The 22,272-nt window shown below is 41.2% G+C and overlaps 2 protein-coding genes across 5 annotated transcripts; both read left to right on the forward strand.

Annotated features, from left to right (window-relative positions):
- Positions 1-4,975: 4,975 nt before the first annotated feature.
- On the forward strand, positions 4,976-9,252 carry LOC9268141 (uncharacterized). Of its 2 annotated transcripts, XM_015758348.3 has the most exons (7): positions 4,976-5,513; positions 7,347-7,440; positions 7,518-7,592; positions 7,674-7,741; positions 8,458-8,640; positions 8,746-8,802; positions 8,887-9,252. In XM_015758348.3, exons 1-7 carry the CDS (start codon positions 5,256-5,258, stop codon positions 8,989-8,991), a joined length of 840 nt encoding a protein of 279 aa, XP_015613834.1. In that variant the 5' UTR covers positions 4,976-5,255; the 3' UTR covers positions 8,992-9,252. The 2 variants fall into 2 exon arrangements, with proteins under 2 accessions (XP_015613834.1, XP_066160679.1); XM_066304582.1 differs by lacking the exon at positions 8,746-8,802 and having other exon boundaries at positions 4,984-5,513.
- Positions 9,253-18,804: 9,552 nt separating this feature from the next.
- LOC4348738 (uncharacterized) lies at positions 18,805-21,998 on the forward strand. Of its 3 annotated transcripts, none has more exons than XM_015758353.3 (8): positions 18,805-18,957; positions 19,172-19,412; positions 20,557-20,650; positions 20,726-20,800; positions 20,883-20,983; positions 21,207-21,389; positions 21,489-21,545; positions 21,631-21,998. In XM_015758353.3, exons 2-8 carry the CDS (start codon positions 19,200-19,202, stop codon positions 21,730-21,732), a joined length of 825 nt encoding a protein of 274 aa, XP_015613839.1. In that variant the 5' UTR covers positions 18,805-18,957; positions 19,172-19,199; the 3' UTR covers positions 21,733-21,998. The 3 variants fall into 3 exon arrangements, with proteins under 3 accessions (XP_015613839.1, XP_066160700.1, XP_015613837.1); XM_066304603.1 differs by having other exon boundaries at positions 18,805-18,952; XM_015758351.3 differs by having other exon boundaries at positions 18,810-18,952; positions 20,723-20,800.
- The last annotated feature ends 274 nt before the right edge of the window (positions 21,999-22,272 follow it).

Below are 22,272 nucleotides of genomic sequence, written 5' to 3' on the forward strand. Positions count from 1 at the left end.
GCTCTGAAGCTTGTGAAAATAATTACTGATAGAAATCTTGTTAACCCCAAACAAGTCAATAATATCCTTCCTAATTGTGTTTCTGGTCATAACCTTGAACAAAGGTTGCAATGCACCACAAAACCTACGAAAACCAACATGGTCTACAATAGAAAGTGGGTACTCATGGAGGCATATCATCAGTGCAAGTTCTTTCCTAGCAACCTCTTGATCAAAGACATATTTCCCTACGGTAACCCTCCCTTCTGCATCTATTCCCATCTTCAAATTGGATTGTGTTAGACCTTTTCTAGCCTGCCTAGACTTGCAAGTTTTAATATGGTCTAACAAATGTTTAGTCCCATTTCTACTTTCAGCTCCAAGCTTGTTGTGACACCATTTGCATTCAGCTTTCCACGCACCATTTATTTTCTTCTTAACAAAATCTTGCCATGCTGCAGATTTCAGTCTCTTATTATCATGTTCTACTTCTGTACCTTGTGAATCATTTATTTCGACGCTTGGAGCATTGGTTGGAGTGGGAGTGGAAGATGGTGTCAATGCAACTTGTGACTCAACGGTGGCAGCAGGGTTCGACATTCTGTCCACAAATAACATAATTCAATAATAGATCACAATCTGCTGCTATGTGCTATGTACTACCAAATCTACCAAATATACACTGAAATATACACTGAAATAGATCACAATCTTCTGTTTCATAATTTCATTCACAAATCACAAGGCACATTTGGAGTATTGGAGATGGAGCAATACCTCTCACTCTTTGTGATGTGCTGCAACCTCGCCGCCGGCCGCGCCCTGTGCGCCGCCGCCGCCGCCCTGTGCGCCGCCGGCCGCGCCCTTGCTGCCGGTGTCGCCTCCCCGCCACGCCTGTGCGCCGCCGCCGGCCCGCCGCGGCGCTGCCCTGTGTGCCGCCGCCGCTAACTCCCGAGGAAGAGGACGAGCTCGAGCTGCCGGACGCCGGAGGGGAGACTGGAAAGGAGGGGAGAGGAGATGGTGGCCTGGCGGCTGGCAGGCGCCGGCGACGCCGAGAGGGCGAGATCCAGAGGCGAGCCGGCGAGCCGCCCACGAGCGCGCGCCGCCGCCGAGGTCACGCGGCTCACGCCACAGCCACACGGGATGAGTGGATGACGGGAGGGGAGGGGAATGGATGTGGGGAGGAGAGAGACTGAGGGATGTGCTGCAGTGCTGCTAGGGTTAAGGATTTTTTTAGTGGGCTGGGCTTTTTGGGCTTTCTTTGATCTATATTTTGAGGTCTATATGTACTCCCCGGGGCCCCGCGGGTCACCCGCGGGTGAAATCAGTCCCCCGTCCCCTCCCCGCCCAAATGCGGGGCCCCGTCCCCGACGCACCCGCGGGTCGAAAATCGGCCCCGCCCCCGCCCCCGTAGGGGCGGGTCCCCGCAGGGGACCCGGCCCCGCGGGGGAAATTGCCATCCCTACACTCAACGGTTCAGATCATCTCTGTGAAATCCAACGCTCACGATCGGCTCCTCTCCCACCTCCCGTCTCCCTTCCGCACGACCACACCGCACCCCTCTCCCCTCGGTTGCGCCCTCCCCGCTCCCCCTCATTCACGCTCTCTCTCCCCGCCTCAACCAGTCGCCGCCGCCGCCACCGCCACCGCCACATTGCCCTGTGCCGTCACCACATCGACGTCCCGGTGAATCCCAGGCGCTCTTCCACCGCTTGCCACCGGCCATCGTGCTTCCCACCAATCGCCCACCGCGGGTTCGTCGTCGATCCGCTGCGGATTCACCGGATCGATCTCCACTGCAGCGGATCCCTCTCCACTGCGGCGCCATCAGGTCATCGTCGATCCGGCGAGCCACCGCTCCACCATCACGCCGCCACCGGCCACCTGGACCCCTCGCATCCGCAGGCCATCGATCCCGCACGTGAACAAGGTAAGCATCTTTCCTTCAACCGTTGCATATAGATCCTTTTCCTTCAACCATTGCATAGATTTGGTTTGCTATTTTACAGTTGAATAATGCAAAATTGCAAAGTCAATGGATGTGATTGTGAATAACGGTGTCATGTGTCTATTGATGCAAATTTGATCCAAAGTGACTGAGAGAGACGGATAATTGAAAACAAAAACTTGATTTATATTCCTCTCTCCCACTATAGCATACATCAGTGCCATAGATGTAAGGGTAAATTATGTAAATATACTGAATTTACAGATTGCATATGGTGATACAATTTTGTGAAAAATTAAAACCTGATCATACCCTTCCTTCAATGATGTCAACCATATTTATCGTGTATTCTTATCTGCCATTTGTGCTTACCAATCCAAAGAAGTTGGTGTTTTTTTCTTTATTATTCATGTTTGTGCTTAGCTATCTAAGATTAATCGCAATAGCAGACATTTTGTAGACTATTATTCTCTACCCTCTGAGTAAAAAACTGAAAATAGATGTCTTAGCAGATTCTTTTCAATGACCGTTGTGCGTGACCCCGCTGATTGGAAACCTCCTGTGTGCATATCCTGCTGTTTCCAGTCCATGTCCTCGGTTCATGACCTGAATTGAAGGTAAAAGCAGTTTACCAATATTTTTACTCCTTAAAAGACAAATGTTTTTACTCTACCAATTGATTTATTCCGTGATATAAAGGAAGCCTCTATTGAAACCTATAGTGCTGAAGTCATGCTTTATGAATCAGCACTATTTTCTATATATCTATGGTTTCTGACAACATAGCAGCTTTGGTGAGGTCACAATCTAATTGCTCATATACATGTTTATGCTTGATACTTCCAATTTGTTCCAAACTGACAGAGAGAGACTGAAAACTGAAAATAAAAACTTGATTTATTTTCCTCTCCCACACTATAGCATGCTTCAGTGCCATAGAGGTTGGTTTCACGTGCAAATGAAAGAGTATTTAGTGTAGGGCTGTTTGGAAAATGACTTTGCTGACACTTGTTCTTCATTCAGAAAATAACAAATATACTGAATTTGCGGATTCCATTTAATAAGTAGGACATCTTGCTCGCTGACAGATCGTCATCTGCCTTCCTCTCACCAATATCCCCAAATCTCGAACTCAAAGGCACACATCTCCTTCAATCAATTCATAATCTAGATTTCAGATTACTGCACGATACATAGCATGATAGATTGCTAATTGCCATTTTACAGAGCAAGAGTACAAGTAGTTGCATTTACATCCTAGGAGAATGTAGTTTAAAGAGATCAAAGGAGAAACAGAGAGTTGAGGTGCAAAGCAGAAAATGTGAACTATCTCAGGAATATGCAAGTGATTTTCATAAAACAGACAGTTGTCTATGCAAGTGATTTTCATAAAATTGCACAAACTACAAATTACCACATTGGTCTCAGGAATATGTGAACTATCTCTTTTGCATTTGAGACTGCTGAGTATTTTTCCAGTTCCTGAAAATATTGAATTGCGGTCTACGGAGTGCTGAAACAAAAGTAGCGCACTTGCATCGCCACCAGATCTGCCGTTGGTGTCTGCCGGTCCTCCTCACCCCCATGCTGCTAGCCAGGTAAGCATCGCTCAATCCCCTTCCAAATTGGAATTACTTTTGACAAATAGAGGTTCGTTCGGTCTATGATCACATATTTATATGTATAATTTTTGTATGACCAGTAACATTGGCCAAGCAGAGTGTATTTTGGATGAACTGAATGTGTTATTGTACCCTCAAGTACTTTCGTATTTTTCTATACGAAATATTTTTTTTATTTTACTGAAAGCTGGGCTTGAATATATGTTTTTGGACCAAGTTATTTCGGACCTACATACATTTTGGTAACAAATCATTCCTGCTGCCATAACCACTAAGCACAAGCAAACCGCAGAGAGAGGTGGAAAATTTAAAATAAAAACTTGCTTGTGACATGGGATCTAATGTTATGAAAGTTGCTTGATATATATACTGATTCCTTTACTTGTCTCTCATATACAATGTATAGGTTAATTGGGGAGCTGAAGCTGTCTCATCGACTCTCCAGTTGCGTCGATAGGTTAATAGATAGGTACTGCCACTAAGCATTTTGCGTTTTTAAGGTGGTGACCACTTATAAAGAGCAAGCCCTCTACTTGCCATTTATTTTGCTGAGGGTACATAATATATGTGATATTTCTTTGCTTTGAGTAGAATTAGCATTGGACAGGCAACAGGGTCGACGTGCTCCAGTGTAAGATTGCTCGAGACTCAGCTGTTGAGAGCGCTGCCTCGCCATCGTTTCAGACTACGTCGTTGCACCCAGTAGGTTTTTCGCAATCACACAAACTCCTTCCCTGAATTGATGGGATCACCTAATTTCTCTAATGTAAATTTTAGAGAAATTACTATGGAATGTGAAGTTTTTAGAGTTTTTAAAATGGGCATCCTGTTTAGACTGCCGGCTTTTCAGATGAGGTTCCTGTTTACCATGCAGTTGGGGTGATTTAATACAGATATGAATTATAATACTTTGGGATTTTATTTTTCGGTCTGTTTAAAATTGCAGTACTTTCGTGTTGATGATTCCTTCTTTCGTCAATAAATAGGATTCAGAGCTACTACATTGAGTTCAGCAAAGGTATATGTGTTGCAAATTACACTATGTCTCTAAACATTTTCTAAGTTACATGGTGAAACTATTATTAAGATATCTATATCATATCATACTGTTATTTGAGTTTATATTCACGCCGTTATGCTAACAGAAAAAAATTGCTAACATGAAATTTTAAATGTTATTAAAGACAAACAGAATTACCCCGTAGCGTTTAGCATAGGCATATTACTAGTAAAAAAATTAATAGTCAAAGTATAACGTTGGAAACCACGTCAAACATACTTTGTGGATTGAACCAGGTGATAAATTCTGCTGCAGTATCACGTCAAAAGTCTGGACGTCGCGCGGATTATTAAATCCGGCTCGCGGGAGCCGTGGCGTCCGTCCTCTCGCGCTTACTTATATCTACCGCATGCTCGCGTAAACGCTGCGTCCGTCCTCACCCCGCGCGGCGAAGCTATAGCTCCATTGGCCGGCCTCTCTCTCCGCTCGTCCTCGTCGATCCGCCCGCAGCAGCCGATCGCTCTCTCGCGCACTGCGACTCAGAGTGAGGAATATTGAAGGGGATCAATCAATCGGGGTGACTTGTTTTTTCTTTTTTTTTCTTCTTTTTTTTGTTTCTGTTTATGGTTGCTTTCGCTTTGGCTTGTGGTTTCCACTTGTGGAAACCTGAACAAAGATTCGGTTTGTTCTTGTGGCTTTCTTGTTGATGGATGGATGGATGTCGCCGTTGTTATCCATCCGGGTGTGTGTAAAGATTTTGTTCTCTTTTTTCTTTCTTTCTTTTTTTCTGCATTTTTGCAGGGACCGGCCGGAGCTGCTAGCTCTTCGCACCGCGGCGGCGGCGGCGGCGTTGTTCTTGCCGGCAGCTATGGAGGAGCAGCCGGCTTCTGGGTGGAGGTGGGGTGTGGTGGGAGAGCCGGAGTGGGCGGCGGCGGCGGCGGACGGCGGCGGTAGCAGCAGCCAGGCAAGAGGCCATCGCTCTCTCCTTTGATGATTTTTTTTTTGTCTGTATTTTTACTGCAGTAGTAGAACATGGAGATGGAGGTTACCTGAGACTTCAGCGAGATGCACTTTCGGACTGAAATTGGTGGCAAGCGCAGAACAAAAATTTTAAGTAAGGGTGAAACAAAACTAGATTAATTTAGACTACCAAACTGAAGCAAATGGTAGTATATGGTTTGTCATGATTAAACATGTTTAAGATTTAATGAAAAAAATCAACGCAATTGCCAAACAGTATATGCAGTAAAAATCTGCTGGCAATAGTATCGAAGGTTGCCTATCGGGCTATTTACATGCTGCCGGCCGGGTGCCCGATTCTGCTTAATTACCAACGTTGAACTGGGACAGTAGGGAGGTAGAAAGATTTTTGAGCCCGAAAAAACTTTAATATAATAAGTATTTGCTACATAAATTTCATGTCAATTCATTTAACAACGTAAAAATTAAATGGAGTTTTCGCCGGTGGCCGGGGATGGCTCCTCCCCTGAACTGGGGTAGCTATGAAGTTTCCTAATAAGTGTGCTTCCTGATACTGTATTTGAAACAAGTTTTTGCTAATGGGAAAAAGGGAGGGTGTTGATTGTAGGTGTTGTTCTTATTTTGCCCGAGCGATTTAAATTAGCGTTATCCAACCATATTCAGGGCCGGCCCTAGGGGGTCAGGCCATGCGGCCGCCCGAGGCCCCCAAAATCTAAGGGCCCCCTATGCACATACAGTATATATACTACGTATTGTATAATTCTAGTACACGTGCCATGGATCTATATTAAGTTAGATAGCTGAATAGCCTAATATAGAAAATGAATTTTAGTCTATCGTTAGGCCTGTTTTAGTGAAGCTGAAGCAATCTTCATTTGACTCCCGTCGCTTTGCCTTGATCACATCACGCCACTCACGTCGTGCCGCCTCAATCACGTCACGCCGCTCGTTGCTCCTGCGCTCTTGGTGACTTCTCGGCATCTCGCAAACGAAAACAGCAAGTTGGCAAATCGCGACTCGCCAGTAACCACGCTCGTGTCAATCGTCCGCCGGTCGACTTCTCTGCTCGCTACTGCTATTTATTTTTCATTGGAGTTTTAAAATGTTATATATAGATAATTTTGTCACATCGAATATTAAATGGTATGTGTTTATCAGACTATATAAATATATAAATTAGTTTATGTATATATGTAGGGGCCTCCATATAAGTTTTTGCCCTGGGGCCCCAAAACCCCAGGACCAGCCCTGACCATATTTCTCCTTACTACCTTATATCAGTGGCTTATTATTAGGTTGCTGGGCTGTTCATGGGGCCATGAGTCCCTAGTCGCACAAATCACATCATGATGTGTCAGCTTGAAAATTGATTAAGTAATAGATTGTACTAGTGGTACATGAACTTGGGAGAGATAGATGTAAACTTATGCAATCGTGCAATATGTTTGTTCTGCTACATGAACTTGTATATTATTGTGCGGAGTACCACAGCTAAATTGACACATGTTACTTATTGATGATCTCATAATTTGTTAGGACGTCATGTATATGTGTGGTAAGTATTTTAATTCAAACATCATGTTCGTGCTTTCTTAAAGTTATGATTTTTATTGGAATACTTTATGCCATCTAAGATATGCAAAATACTATTTTCATTGGTAGTTTTTAAAGCACAGTTTGTCTGGGATCAACCAATTTTGTTTTTCTTTATTGCATCTATTGTGGACTATACTATTTTGATGCTTCCATTTGATTATATACTCTCGAACAAATAAATATACAATTTTACATTAATATTTTGTTTTCTTCATTGTAGATGGATGATATGTTATATCTAGCCTGCGAAGGCGAAATTCAACAATTATTACAAGGGCCAAGAGATGAAACAGACATCTACAAATGTTTGGCAGGTACAAAATTTAGTAAGTGTTGTCTGTTTTCAATCTTTACATGACAATCAGCCATGCTCATGAAACTCTTCTGGTAGGTGAATCTTATTTGCTTGCTACAAAGGAGACCGTGACAATCCAAACACCTCCAAATCCCATACTAAATCTTCTAGGTATGAATAATTAATGAGGTATTTGCTAATACAAATTAGTATATTTATTCACTAACTTATCTAGACATACTTATGCTTCAGATTTCATACCTAAGTATGGTAGTAGATGTGGCCGGCGATGTGGCCGCAAGAGAAAACCATTTTCGTTGGTAAGTAAGAAATTCCATTCCTATATTCTTTTAGTTACAAACTATCTAAATAGATTAAACTAATTATAATATTGTCAATGTTTCATATTTTGGCTTTCAAGTAAAAGCCGGGCCTCTGGCCTTCTCTCTAAAAAAATGTTTCATATGTAATAATCTTAATTTTTTTTCTATTTTAGATAGGTACAAGTCGATATTACACCCTCAACTATCGTCTTTGTGTAAAAATATATACATGAACTATCAAAATGAATATTCTACACCCCCTCAACTATCAAAACTAGCTAACTGTAATAAACTCAGTTTTAATAATGGTTTTCATGATATTCTTAATTCAAATATACATATTCTTTTACATACATTTATCTACCTTTTACATCAGCTACTAACTAAGTGTTGTACAAGTACTGTTTGGATTTTTTTATATCATTATAACTAGGTTATATTACACGTGGATCAAGGGGGTACTTTATTCAGTTTTGATACAGTTAGGGCTTATAGGAGCCAAGGGCTATTTCTTTACAAACCCAATAGTTGAGAGCAGTAATATGAACTTATCTCTTTTAGATATAACATTTTATTTAGCTCACAACGAGCTCTATTTGCATAGTCTTATATTTTCCATTATGCTATCTTTCAGTTAAGTATTTAGATTTTCAATCTGTTATATCTATATATATTAATGGAGATTCTTGTAACAATTTTTGTTATCTTCACAGAAACCACTTCGGTTTGGAACCACTACAATTAGAAGACATCATCTTAGAAAAAACAATGAACATTGGACATTCAAAGAAATAACTGAATTAGTAAAAGGTGTTTCTAAGCATGGGGTTGGATCATGGACTAAGTTGAAGAGAGACTTCTTCTCAACGTCTATTCGAACTGCTGTTCATCTGAAGGTATAATGCCTTGCTTATTTATGATATATTCCACCAAAAATACATGCATTGTTACTTGTTAGATGGTATTGTAAGACATTAGTCTCATGAAGTTCCGTTATCTAGGATAAATGGAGAAATTTGTTGAAAGCTTGTGGAATCAAGTTCACCTCCAAAAGAAAGGTAGCTGTGCATGCACTACATTTGTAGAACCTATTCTTGAGGACTACATACTTCATTCTCACACATTTCTTTAACTTGTACCAGGTAAAAGTACAAAAAACAATGATACTGTCCCTTGATATGGAATTGGTTGAAGAGATCAAGCATTTGGCAAGTAAACATCCTTACCCAAGACGAAAGAACTACTAGAGTGTGATGAGTAGTAGAATCTAGTAGTTGACCATCAGGAGGGCAGTATATAGTTCCTCTGATCCTCCGCCTTTACCCTTTGTTTTTTGGTCATTTTGGCTATCAGTTTCCTCTCTCCATCTTTGTAATTTTGTAATGATAGTCAAATTATTGGGCTCAAACAACATTAATTATCTTCATGTGTTCTCTTGACTCCTAGGTAAACCATGGCAGTCCTGCTGGAGTCATTGGTTCTCTAATATTGACAGTATGTTGACTAGCTGGCCGCAGTATTTTTTTTGTAATTAAGGTGCTGCAAAATTTATACAAACGTAACCATTCCCTTTCAGAAGTAGGCATATGGCAATCGAAAATATATGTTCAGAACTTCAGATCTATTCTTAATGAAAATGATTGATCTTGAGTTATATCCAACCATAAGCTTAATTAAGGGCATTATCTCACAAGCATGCATGCATGCATATATATAGTCCAGATATGCATAGGGAGGACCTTCTCTCTCTCTCTCGAAACGTTAAGAAGTATTAGTTTCCTAAAATGGAAACAAAAAGAAGCTGGAAACAAGTTTAGTCCGATTAGTTCGAGATTTGGAAAACTTAAAAAGGTTAAGTCTGTTTTTTTGCGATTAAAAAGGTAAACAAGTTGGGTAAAAAACAAGCCACACCACATGTCTAAAACAGAAGAGTAGAGCAACAAAAGGAAAGCACAATATCCCAACCACTCTCTACTCCATCCATGCCTTTGGGTTGGAGCAGGGACGGATTTAGCATACAAGCAATGGGGGGTGGGGGGGGGGCACAGGACCCCACTCAAAAATTAAACTCCTTAAGTATATCCCTAATAAAAAATCATGGGCCCCCAGTTCAATTGGAAAGAAGGACCCCACTCCCCCTAAGTGTCACGCACGTGTTTCGTCGAACATCCGTTCCCCTTCTTCTCGCCCCATCCTTTCACCTTCTCGATCGCCCATCATCGTCAGCGGCACACTCCGTCCCGTAAAGCAGTCATGTCAGGTCAGGCACTGCTCTCTCCCTCCCTCGGTATGCATACTATGCAGTCATATCTTTCTCTCCTCCCTCTTGTGCAGTAAATAGTGGATGAATCCTGGAACTCCCTCCTATATGCTTTATCTAATCAGCCTTATCTTGATCTAGTAGGGGATAAAATGAACAATTTTTTATTAGAAATCCAGCTGATATGAATACCATTGGAGAGAGTTCTAGTGCAAATGCATCTAGACCAATATTGGGAGAAAATTCTGCGGTGCCTCAACCAATTGATTTGGACAAGCTTCCTCGTGATCCAGGTTAAAGGAAGAGAGTAGCGGATTATCATTCCAATCAACATGAAGACATAAGGAGAAAGTATTTAGTATGAGGACCATATCAATGGTATTTTCAGTATCCTTGTGAATTGATTGAGAATAAGAAGTGGTTCAATCTATAAGGTTTGATAAGTATGCTAATTAACTAGAGTATAGTGAAAAGGATGACAAAGCCTACTGTTTATGTTGCTATTTGTTTAGCGACAGCATAAAAGATAATCATCATGAGCATTTCCTATTGCCACTGCAACTGTGGAGAAGTGTTTCTCGGCTAGAAAGATTGTGAAGAATGCTCTACGCAACAAGATGGGAGACAAGTATCTAAGCCATAGCCTCATTTGCTTTGTAGAAAATGATATGTTGGACACAATTACTAATGATGTGATCATTGATCGTTTCCATAAGATGATGTATTGCTGTGAAAAGGATGTTAGGTATGTTTTAAACCTTATTTCCTATCTATATTTATATGACTTGTGCTAAGTTATTTCGTCTTTACAGGCAATAGTATTATTTGGAAGATATATCTATATTTACTATTTAAGATAATGTGATATCTCAAAGTTCTTATAAGCTGCAATGATGTAAGTTTCGTGGCTTTCAAACTTGTTGTATGAGTTTAGATGCATGCCCCCAGTCGTTTTTTATCCTGTGTCCGCCCTTGGGTTGAAGAGGAAGAGGGCGAGAAAGAGATGGATCCGTTTTCCCTCAGACACACCCGCCAACGTGGTCATCTTGTGAAAGTCATAAGCACCACCGCAAAGAGGACGGTCGTCTGGAGAAATATTTAAAGGAAATGGACCTTCAAACGATGCCTCCATGAAGATCATAACGAGGACGCCGCTGCCGTCTGTCCCAAGTAAACGGGGCATGGTTTTTACCTGAAGGATCCACCAGCGAGGGAAGAAAGCCACGATAGCGTCCCCAAGAAGGTTACGGCACCCAAAAGCATTGCTATTGTGGTACCCTTTGGGCTAGGCTTTTGCCGAAAACTTCTTGCCCTTGCAATGTCATTGCTTCCTCGTCATTGCCTTCAGCCTCCATCGTCCGAACCACCTTCAGTATGCAGTAACCGTACTAGAGCCGCAACACAGTCGGCCATCGGGGAGGAGAACCAGTCCTCCATATGCTGCCAAGTTCCAATGAAATGTGGCACGACGCCATCTCCTCTCCCCACATGCAGCATAAGCAATGAGCACGTGAGCCTCGCCGTTATCTAGCACCACTGCTCTCCATCATCCCGCCGTCGCGGTCATCTTAAAAGAGAGACGCCGCATCCAACCTTGGGGAATCAGATCCAGCAATCCACTCCTCGCCTTTGCACCCCTGCTCCGTCGATGCCCACCACTCCACTATGTGTAGGCCCGCCGTCGGGGAAGATGGCCACTAGTAGAGCGACCAGCCAACGCACCCATGACTGTTGCCGTCGACCACCTTGCAGTTGGCTGCCGCCATCTGCCGTGCCACCAGCCAAGCCGTAGCTTACCTCATCGGCATTGTTGTTGTCCATGCCGACCACTTGCTACCATTAGCCACATGGGAGACCCTTGCCATTACCTGCGTCGGCTTCCTAATGCCGTCGCCTCCGCCAACCCCACACCTCGTCGGTTTCCAGGTAGTATTGTGTTGCCGCTCGACCCCAACCAGATCCATCGTGCGTGGGGGCACCAGATTTGCTCGTGGGGGCACCGGATCTGACCACGGCGGTGTCGGATCTTGCCCTAGGTTTCGCCGCAACGAGCTCACTAGGGGAAAGTTGGGAGGGGGAGCAGCCACCTTGCGACCACGGCCCACGGCCTTCTGCCTCGCCACCTCCGTGTATGCACCCCATGCCGCCATGGTAGCCTCCTCTGCTTCGCCTTGACGCGTGCTGTCGCGCTACATCGCATCGCCACAGCACGTCGTATGTGATATCACTACTACACTATGTGTCGAAATTCTTAATTACACATCTGGCAAAGTTCTTATGGATTGTCAAAGTCGAACAATCTAGAAAATCTTTTACCAATAGAGCGTCCCAGTATGACATAGGAGTAAAACTTTTACTCACCATGTATTTATATACTAGGTATATCTGCGGGTAAAATACTTACTCAGCGTGCGTGAAGCGATATGTTTTACGTATGTTTGTTTTCGAAACTGTTAAACGGTGTGATTTTCTTAAGTTTTCTATAAGAATATTGCTTTAAAATATTATATTGATTTATTTTTTAAATTTAAAAATAATTAACACTTAATTAATCATACACTAATAACTCATATATATTCTAAATCTTATACTACTTTCCTTTCTCTCAAGAGGAATTTTATAGTTTCTGAGAAAGTACCTTGAGATACTTAAATTTTACACTAAAATTATTTTACGGTACCTTAAGATACTTAGTACCTAGAGGTATCAAATTTTACACTAGAAAATATGGTACCTCTGTCAGGATGGTAAAATTATCCTTCTCTTAAACATATCCTCGGGAGAGAAGAAGTTTTAGCGTCTCGTAAACCCGGCCGGGGATGTTTAATACTCAGCTATCACACATGAAACATAGAGCTAGCTAGCTAGGCACAAGCTTGTCAAGCCACACAAGATCATGTCTGAGAGCTTCCTGAGAACTTCTGCCCCCGTTCCAGTCAATTTCCTGCCGGTTGCATATACTTTTGCATCATGCAGCCTGCCCAGCTGGGCTTTCCCAAAATGGCCAAAGCAAGAAATCGATGAAAGATTGGAAAAACTTTGGCAGGTCGATGGAGATTGGAAAAAACTTGGCAGCTACAAAAACCGCCGGACAGAGGCCTATGACGTCTCCAATGGACAGGTACAAAGCTTTGGGGTGGACGGTGGACGACCCCGATGACTTTCAACAAATTAAACGTATGACAACTTATACTCCTGTTACAGGTATATATATATATACTTCCTCTGTTTCACAATGTAAGCCATTCTAGCATTTCCCACATTCATATTATTGTTAATGAATCTAGATAGATATATATGTCTAGATTCATTAACATCAATATGAATATGGTAAATGCTAGAATGACTTACATTGTGAAACGGAGGGACTATATATAATCGATATTTTTATGGTACGACATTGGTATGTGTATCAATTTACTATGTTCTGGGTACTAAGGCTGCGTTCTTTCAAAAAGATTGGGGAGAGGCTGGGGAGATTGTCACTCGTTTTCCGCGCGCACGCTTCCCAAACTAATAAACGGTGTATTTTTTGCAAAAAATTTCTTTATGAAAGTTGCTTTAAAAATCATATTAGTCCATTTTTGAAATTTAAAATAGTTAATACTCAATTAATCATGCGCTAATGGCTCACCTTGTTTTTGCGTATCTTTCCAATCTTCTCAATCCCCTCTCCCTCAAACACAGCCTAAAGATCCGTCAATGCGTTCGAGTCTTCAAATAGTTTATTTGATTTCTAAGGAATGTACACTGCCGTAGAAAATCTTATCCTGCCCAGTGCCCACCCATCATTCTCGGCTTGAATGTGAACCGATGACGTACAGTATCACTGTCGGTTTATTTTGATTTAATTCCTGATCTAAACCTAGTATCAGTGCCAGTTGAAGCCATGAATCGGACAGTATAGTTTGTGGTTCTTAATTAAATCAAGGCGTCTCGTACCACCACCACCGCAGCATCGTCAAATGAGGAGGCCAAGGCCATTGGATTTGGCTACGTCGGCCTTGAATAATTAGAAATCGTGAGGTTTCGAATTTAGACCGACTAGACTATTATTATTTTTATAGAGCTAGCCGGAAAACCTTTGGACTACCAACGGATCTAGCTGGTCAATCGGAGTGCTTCACTTTGAAAAAGAAGCAAAATGGCTTCAAAACAGGGGTAAGAAAATTATTACGCCCCATGTTTCATATTATAAATCGTTTTGATTTTTTATCTTCGTCAAATATTTTTAAGTTTGATCAGATTTATAGAAAAAAAACTAGCAACATAAAGCATAACATTGAATATATTTTGATAATACATTTATTTGTTTGAAAATATATATTACTATACTTTTTTTAAACTTAATCAAATTTGAAAATGTTTAACTAGGGAAAAATTCTAAATGACTTATAATATGAAATGAAGGGAGTACCTAAAGAAATCGTCATTGTTCAACGGAATACAACAAGGGCACAATGGTAATATCTACTAACTAAAACATTATTTTATTTTTCATGGAAACCACCCTAAGTTTATATAAGCAGGGTTTTAAATATGTCCTTGTGATGTAGTAAATACATCTATACGAAGTAGTAAATGTAATGCATCTATTTACATCCCATGATGATGCTATCTAGAGTGAATTACAGTTTGTGCTATATATTACTGCCAACGAGGCATTTTTTAGTAGGTGCAAAACAATGTTTTCGCTTTGGACAGTATACGGACATCGACTGTGTTTCAGTTTGAAGCGGTGGAGGCATTGAATCAAAGAAATAGCAGGCAAGAGGTCCAGGGCCGTCTTACGGGACTAGGCGAGTTGTACGACCGCTTAAGATCCAAGCCAGTACGGGGCCCATCACCACCAACCCAGCTAGCAAGATATCGTTGCCTATCCTCACGTGTGACTCTCACGCGACCACATCTTATTTTACCGTGGCCAGGATTAGAGTGAGGTCTTGTAATCTTCTCATCTTCTCATTTGCATATATTTAGTCTGAAAATTAGGTTAGGATTTTATTTTGTTCTCGTTGATTAATTTATATTGTAATTTTAGGTGTTTATAATGTTTATTTGCATTATTTTCGATGATATATGATTTATAAAATTACATATTAAAGTATATTTAGTCTTTAGGGCCTATATTACAAAGTTCGCCTAGAACCCTCTAAATATAGAGCCGACGCTGAAGAGGTCAAGCGTGATGTCTTCCGTGCTCAACGGCAGGTCATGTCTTCCAATGTGGCGCGTTGTTAGGCCGTTCATAGTGCGAGGACGTGGCGAGTTCCTTCGCTGCGCCACGTCGGAAAAACACCCGCGTGTCGGTGCTAGCCACGTCCCATCAGAGCAACTCGTCCTCATGCAGGGAAGCACAAAACCTCGTCTCGGTGAGTCCACGCGCGGCACCGAAACCGCATCGCGCCTGCGCTGTGGGCACCGTTGCTTCGCCGCCTGTTGATGACCAAATTTGGTGTGTGTTTTTCGCATCAACACCGCCCCATGCCCTTGCGCCGAATCCGCCTGGAGAAAACCCCAAATCGCCCTCCACTTCCTCCGCAGCCACCCCAGCGACATCCCCTCCCCTCCCCTCCGCTCGAGTTTTTCCCCTCCTCCGCCGCCACATGAGACGCAGCATGAGAAAGGAGGTGTGGCGAGGCGAGGTACGCGTGAGGTGGAGGTGGAGGAGGAGAAGTCGTCCGCTACCGCCACCCCACCCTCCCCCCCTACCCCCTCGCTGCCGCCTGTCGGCGTCGCGCCATCCGCTCCCACCGCCGGCCGCCCGTCGGCGTCGCGCCGTCCACTCCCACCTTCCTCGCCACTCTCGAGTCTGCCGTCGTCAAGTCCGCACGGGGGCCAGGCTCCTCCCGCATCGACCACCACATATGCTGCCACCACCAAGTCCACGGGGTGGATGGGAGAGTCGAGTGGATCGGATGAGCGGCGGCCAGAGCAGAGTGCCGCGGCGGACGGGGAGGAGGAGCGGTGGGTCCGGCGGAGTGGGAGGAAGCGAAGGGGCGATGGAATGGAGGGCGAGACGAAGCGCTGGAAGGATAGGTGAGGAATTTTTTCCCTTCCGCTCTCATGTGCCCTATTTGCCTGGGTCACCCGCGTCATGGGCTTTGTATCCTTCACAGCACCTCCATTCAATTAGGCTACACAAAATAGGTTACTAGCATTGTAGGAATGGATGTCTTTGTTCAATTTGTTGGGCTGGGACCCCTATGCCGGAGCTTGCACTGTGAGTGCCCTTATAATGCAGGTGATGACGTGGCACAGTGATGTGGCTTCTTGTTCCTCCCCAGGCATGAATAATCTGTATGACATGTGAAGTCGGTTTATGGATCGAACACAACTGTAACTTTATAATAATCGAATGATGCTATTGTAGCAATTTAAATTTTTTTCCTAATATTACAACAAATTGATAGTTTAGTCAACAAAATTATAGTTATTTAAATTTTACTCTATGTTTAAACAAACGACAGTAACATACCGGCAATCCTCAAGGTTGCATTCGATAGTTGCAGTTAGAGTTTAGTTTTTTTGACACGTAAAATGATACAAATCATTAGTGCATAATTAATCTAGTATTAATTATTATATATTTAAATAATAGTTTGTTTTAATTTTTAAAAGAACTATTGTGATAAAATTCTTTTGAAAAATTACCGTTTAGCGATTTAGGAAATGTGTTAACGAAAAATCAAAAGGTTGTACTCCTAATTTGAAGGGAGAATAAGAGAATAATAAACGATGAAGTTTATAATGATTTGACGTTTGGCTACATGTACCACCATTATTTGGCGTTTAGTTTGCGAAAAGAAAATTTTTAGGTGTCACATTAAATGTTTGACAGGATGTCGGAAGGGTTTTCGGACACGAATGAAAAAACTAATTTCATAACTCGCCTGGAAACCATGAGATGAATTTATTAAGCCTAATTAACCCGTCATTAGCACATGTGGGTTATTGTAGCATTTATGGCTAATCATGGATTAATTAGGCTCAAAAGATTCGTTTCGCGATTTCCATGCAAACTGTGCAATTAGTTTTTCATTTTATCTATATTTAATGTTCCATGCATGTGTTCAAAGATTCGATGTGAAGTTTTTGGTAAAAAAAAAATGGAAACTAGACAAGGCCTAAACAATGCGAGATTGCTAAGCGGCGATTGATCGCCCCTAGCGATCAGATTCAGATCCCCTCTCCCTCCACCTGGTTTCCTTTTTTGGCACCACATTACTTTTTCTATTTTAGTAAATTTATGTACTTAAAGTTTGTACACCTCAAGTTTACACATCTAAAGTTTAGAGACCTGAAGTTTATAAATCAAAAGTTTATATATCCGATTTAAATTTGAATTTGAATTCAAATATTTTTATATATAGTATTTCTATACATCTAAAGTTTATAGACCTAAAGTTTATAAGTCAAAAGTTTATATACCCGATTCAAATTTGAATTTGAATTATATCCGGTTCAAATTTGAATTTGAATTCAAATATTTTTTATATATAGTATTTCTATACATCTAAAGTTTATACACCTAAAGTTTATAGACCCAAAGTTTATAAGTCAAAAGTTTACATACCCAATTCTAATTTGAATTTGAATTATATCCGATTCAAATTTGAATTTGAATTCAAATATTTTTTATATATAGTATTTCCATACATCTAAAGTTTATACACTTAAAGTTTATAGACCCAAAGTTTATAAGTCAAAAGTTTACATACCCGATTCTAATTTGAATTTGAATTATATCCGATTCAATTTTGAATTTGAATTCAAATATTTTTTATATATAGTATTTCTATACATCTAAAGTTTATAGACTCAAAGTTTATAAGTTAAAAGTTTACATACCCGATTCAAATTTGAATTTGAATTCAAATATTAGTTTATAGACCAAAGTTTATAAGTCAAAAGTTTATATACCCGTTTCAAATTTAAATTTGAATTTAAATTTTTTTTATATATAGTATTTCTATACATAATTTTTTTCAACTTTGTTTTTTTTATTTTTTAAAAAAATTATGGTGTAGTAGTAAGAGAAGAAAGGGAGAAGGAAGGGGGGAGAGGAGTGTATAGGGGTGGATGGGGATCGATCACTCCTTAGCCGGCCCCTAAACAATGCCTTGTTCCAGTTGATGAGGCCATTCCCAACCCAATGACTTGGATAATGTCCATAGCATTAAATAAGCTGCCACCTAGGATGAAAAATAATGTGGCAAGTGAATAAATGAGGAAAGAGAAGGAAACCGTGTCTTGTATGAGACATGGTTTCTACACAACATCCAAAACATCATGTGAGATACGTAGCATTAAATTTAAGTATGGAATAGTGGTGTTTGCATTGGAAGAGTAGTGTCTAGTACTCCCTCTAGTTCTATATTAATTGACATTTTGGACAAGATTGAGGTTAAATTTTTATAACTTTGACCATCAATAACTTTAAAAATATTTAGTTTAAAAAAATAGAAAAACATATATAGATTTGTCTTTTAAAACACTGTAATAAAAGTAAACATGCATTTATTTATTGTATATATTATAATAAAAAAATAAGGCTAAAGGTATATCTTATAGAGCGTGTCATTGTCCAAAGCGTCAATTAAAATGAAACCGGAGGAAGTACTAATTTCTTGAAAACTAAACATATGTTTAGTGTCTTGGATTTAAAATGGCCTGATGGAGAAGATCCGGGGGGTGTTGTGGACTGTGGTGTCCGGATGTCCGAACCTCCGTCCTTCCTTCCTCCCTCCCTTAAAACTATAAAACGTCATTTGCTCGCGTAAACACGCTCTCTCTCTTTCTCTCTCGTCTTCTTCGCCTCCCTCCCTCCGCCGCGCCTCCCCATCCCCTCCGCCGCCGCCGCTCTCCGCTCTTCCGGTCTCCTCGGCGATCTGCGCGGCCAATCGCACAGGCGGGGCGCGCGCGCGGTGAAGGATCGCTCCAGTGAGGTGAGGTGAGGTGATTGTTGTGTTTCTTTCTTCCTGCTTTCTTTCTTTTATGGTTTCTACCTGGTTTTGCTCATCTCGTTTCTACTCGTGGAGAGAGGTGGAGAAGATTTGGGTTTTTCTGCTTCGGAATGATGAATGTGGGCTGTTCTTGTTATCCCGGTGAAAAAAAAAAAGCTGCGTTTTTATTCAGTTCAGCTTTCTTTTTCTTTTCTTTCGCAGTGCAGGGGAGCTCTGCATCAGCTGGGCCATGGAGAAGGCGGTAGCGGCGGCTTGTGGATGGAGGAAGGGTTTGGAGGAGGGAGAGCCGGAGTGGGAAGCGATGGAGCTGGAGGCGGCGGCGCCGGCGATCTTTCCGGCGGACGGTGGCGGCGGCGGCGTCAGGAGGAGTCCGGCGGCGTCGACGATCTTCTTGCCAGATCTTCTAGACGGGAGCTTTCTTTCTGACGATGATCTAAGCCAGGCAAGAGCCCCCTTTTTCTGCTTCGCTTGATCTTGTTTTGTTTTCTTGGCAGTAAAACGCTGTGGTGGATGTTGCAAAAAGTTTTTGTCTTGATATCTCTGTAGTACAAATGTTTGTGTGTTTTTTTAGTGAAAGAAGCAATTGGAACATATATATCTATGTTCTGCTCAGATGTTGAAGCAATTTGTTGGTTTGTTGAAATGGGTAGTCTTTCAAGAATGAACTGGAAATATTTCGTGTGTATATGATGATGATGATGATGTAGTTACAGTATTGCACTGATTACTTAGTACAGTACATGTGTCGCCCTTTGTGATTTTGAAGGCTGAATCCTTCACTATGCTACTCCATAAGAGCATCTTCCTATGGAGTATTTCCTGTCATCTGTTTTGTACTTCTTGTCCCCCTTTGTAATCTTGAAGGCTATGTACATCCGCTTGAATATAGATGCCGGAATTTTTTTTAATTCATTATCTAAAAGAAGTAGGAGCCTCTTCAATACTTCTTGTCATTTGTTTTGTACTTCTTGTCCCCCTTTGTGATTTTAAAGGCTATCTACATCCGCTTGAATGTAGACGCTGGAATTTTTTTAATTCATTATTTAAAAAAAGTAGGAGCATCTTCCAAAAATGCATTTTTCATGGATGTACTTGTTACCGCCTTATGTGTACTATATGCTTTATAGATAGGGGAGATGCTTAAACTAGACTAGGGCCTTGTTCGGTTAATTCCTCCCACAAGAGGATTGAGAAGGATTTGGATGTGTGGTGTGGAATTCATCCCCTCAATTCCTTCCTTCTTTGGGATTAACCGAGCAAGGTTGTAGGAAGCCAATTGTTCATCACAAATATTAATCATGACAATGATTTCACAAAGGTTAAAGGGGTTCACAGTCACAACCCCACCTCTAAAATTGAAATTACACAATCTATGTCTTATTAGGGTGATCAAGAAGTAAGTTATCAGGTATTTGGTGGTATTTGAAGCACACTTTGCCTGAGCCCTGGGATGAACCATTTTTTTCTTTGCTTTATTGCATTTTTTATGCACCATTATTTGATACATCCATTTGATTTTGTGTACACATCTCAGATATACATATAAAAAATAAGTTTCAGTACCTTGTTTAATTTCTTCATTGCAGATGGAGGATATATTTCAACCAGCACATGAGGATGACATCCACCATTTGTTACAAGGGCCCCAAGATGAAGCAGACCTGGACAAATGGTTAGCAGGTAAAATGTTTAGGAACTATTGTCTATTTTCAGTCTTTTAACATGCTCATCACATCTGTAGAACTCTATTAGCAGGTCAATCTTGTTCACCCGCAGCGGAAGGCTCCATAACAGTCCAAACACCTACATATCCCATACTAAATCTTATAGGTATGAATAATGAGGTCTCTCCACTAATATAAATCAGTATACAATTAGTCATGAACTTATTGAAACATATTGATTGCTTTAGATTTCATACCAAAGGACGGTTGTAAACGTGGCCCACGAGGTGCTCGCAAGAGACAGACATTTCCATCACGAGGTGCTCGCACGAGACGGGCTTTTCCATTGGTAAGAAAGTGGACACATTCCTTTAGAGAGGAAAGTCAGTGCTTCCTGTGCTATAATTCTATGAAAAAGTTATATTTTTTAGGCATAGACATGTACTTTGTTCACAGAGTTCCATTGCTGAAGTTCAATGCTTTATATTGTACCCTCTTTAAGTTCAGATTTTCGATATGCTATTATCCATCAATGGACAATATCTTCTATAATTATTTTTTTCCCTTCACAGCAACAACTATGCTTTGGAACCACTAGAGACAAAAGATGTCGTCTAAGAAAAAATAATGATCACTGGACAATCAAAGAAGTAAAAAATTTGGTACAAGGTGTTTCCAAGCATGGGGTTGGACGATGGACAGAATTGAAGAGAGATTTTTTCTCCACATCCATTCGAACTTCTGTCCATCTGAAGGTCTAATGCTTTGTTGCTTTGTGATATATTGCACGCAAAATAACTTCATTGTTAGATGGTGCTAGTCAAATATTATTCTCATGATGTCTCCTGATCCAGGATAAATGGAGGAACCTGTTGAAAGCATGTGGGATCGATTTCACCTCCACAGCAAAGGTAATTCTATGCTACATTTCTTGAATGTATCCGTTATGGCGGCACTGTGAATTCCATTCTCTCACATTTCTCAAACTTGCACTAGGGAAAAGCACAGAAGACAATGCTATGGCCCCTTGATAAACGATTGACTGAACAGATTATACAGTTAGCATATAAACACCCTTACCCAAGACAAAAGTACTAGAATAGTTACTGGTTGTTCTAGCAGAGAAAGCAACTGGTAGAAGAGTCAGAAGGTATCAGAGCATATAGTAGAGTTGATTTTAGTCAGGACCATCAGTAGATTTATCTCCTCCTTAACTAGTAGCTACTGAAATTTAAACGTTTTTTTGTCGTTTTGGTTACAATTTCCTCTCCACATTTGGGATTTTGTAATTGGATTGTAAATACTGTCTTATTGACAAATTGGAGGGGGTTCAGTCTCCAGGATCTTACTTGGTTTTACTGAAATTCAGTTGTCAAGTTTGTGTTCTCAATCACACAATTTCTCTTTTTGTTAATTCTCAACGATTTGCCTGCAATCAAGAACGCTCAATCGACATTCTTATGTTGCTCCCAGGTGAATCGCCTAGTCTTGTTAAAATTTTAGGCCGTGTTCTGAATAGCATTCTTGAAAAAGTGACTAAGTTTATTCAGGATGTTCAATTTTTTAGATAATGGAAGCTTTATTAAGACTCAGTTAAATACACCAAGATGATACATTCCAACTGAGTCCACCCCTGGC

The sequence above is a fragment of the Oryza sativa genome, chromosome 10 (assembly GCF_034140825.1).
Source record: "Oryza sativa Japonica Group chromosome 10, ASM3414082v1".
Taxonomy (NCBI): domain Eukaryota; kingdom Viridiplantae; phylum Streptophyta; class Magnoliopsida; order Poales; family Poaceae; genus Oryza; species Oryza sativa.

What these genes read in the sequence shown, in the direction of transcription:
- LOC9268141 (XM_015758348.3), top strand. Translation starts at nt 5,256, where the DNA reads ATGGATGGATGGATGTCGCCGTTGTTATCCATCCGGGTGTGTGTAAAG. An exon ending in AGAGAAAACCATTTTCGTTG is followed by an intron (nt 7,742 to 8,457) that starts GTAAGTAAGAAA and finishes TTATCTTCACAG; the next exon opens with AAACCACTTCGGTTTGGAAC. An exon ending in GAACTGCTGTTCATCTGAAG is followed by an intron (nt 8,641 to 8,745) that starts GTATAATGCCTT and finishes TCCGTTATCTAG; the next exon opens with GATAAATGGAGAAATTTGTT.
- LOC4348738 (XM_015758351.3), top strand. Translation starts at nt 19,200, where the DNA reads ATGGAGAAGGCGGTAGCGGCGGCTTGTGGATGGAGGAAGGGTTTGGAG. An exon ending in CCTGGACAAATGGTTAGCAG is followed by an intron (nt 20,651 to 20,722) that starts GTAAAATGTTTA and finishes GAACTCTATTAG; the next exon opens with CAGGTCAATCTTGTTCACCC. An exon ending in ATTTCACCTCCACAGCAAAG is followed by an intron (nt 21,546 to 21,630) that starts GTAATTCTATGC and finishes AACTTGCACTAG; the next exon opens with GGAAAAGCACAGAAGACAAT.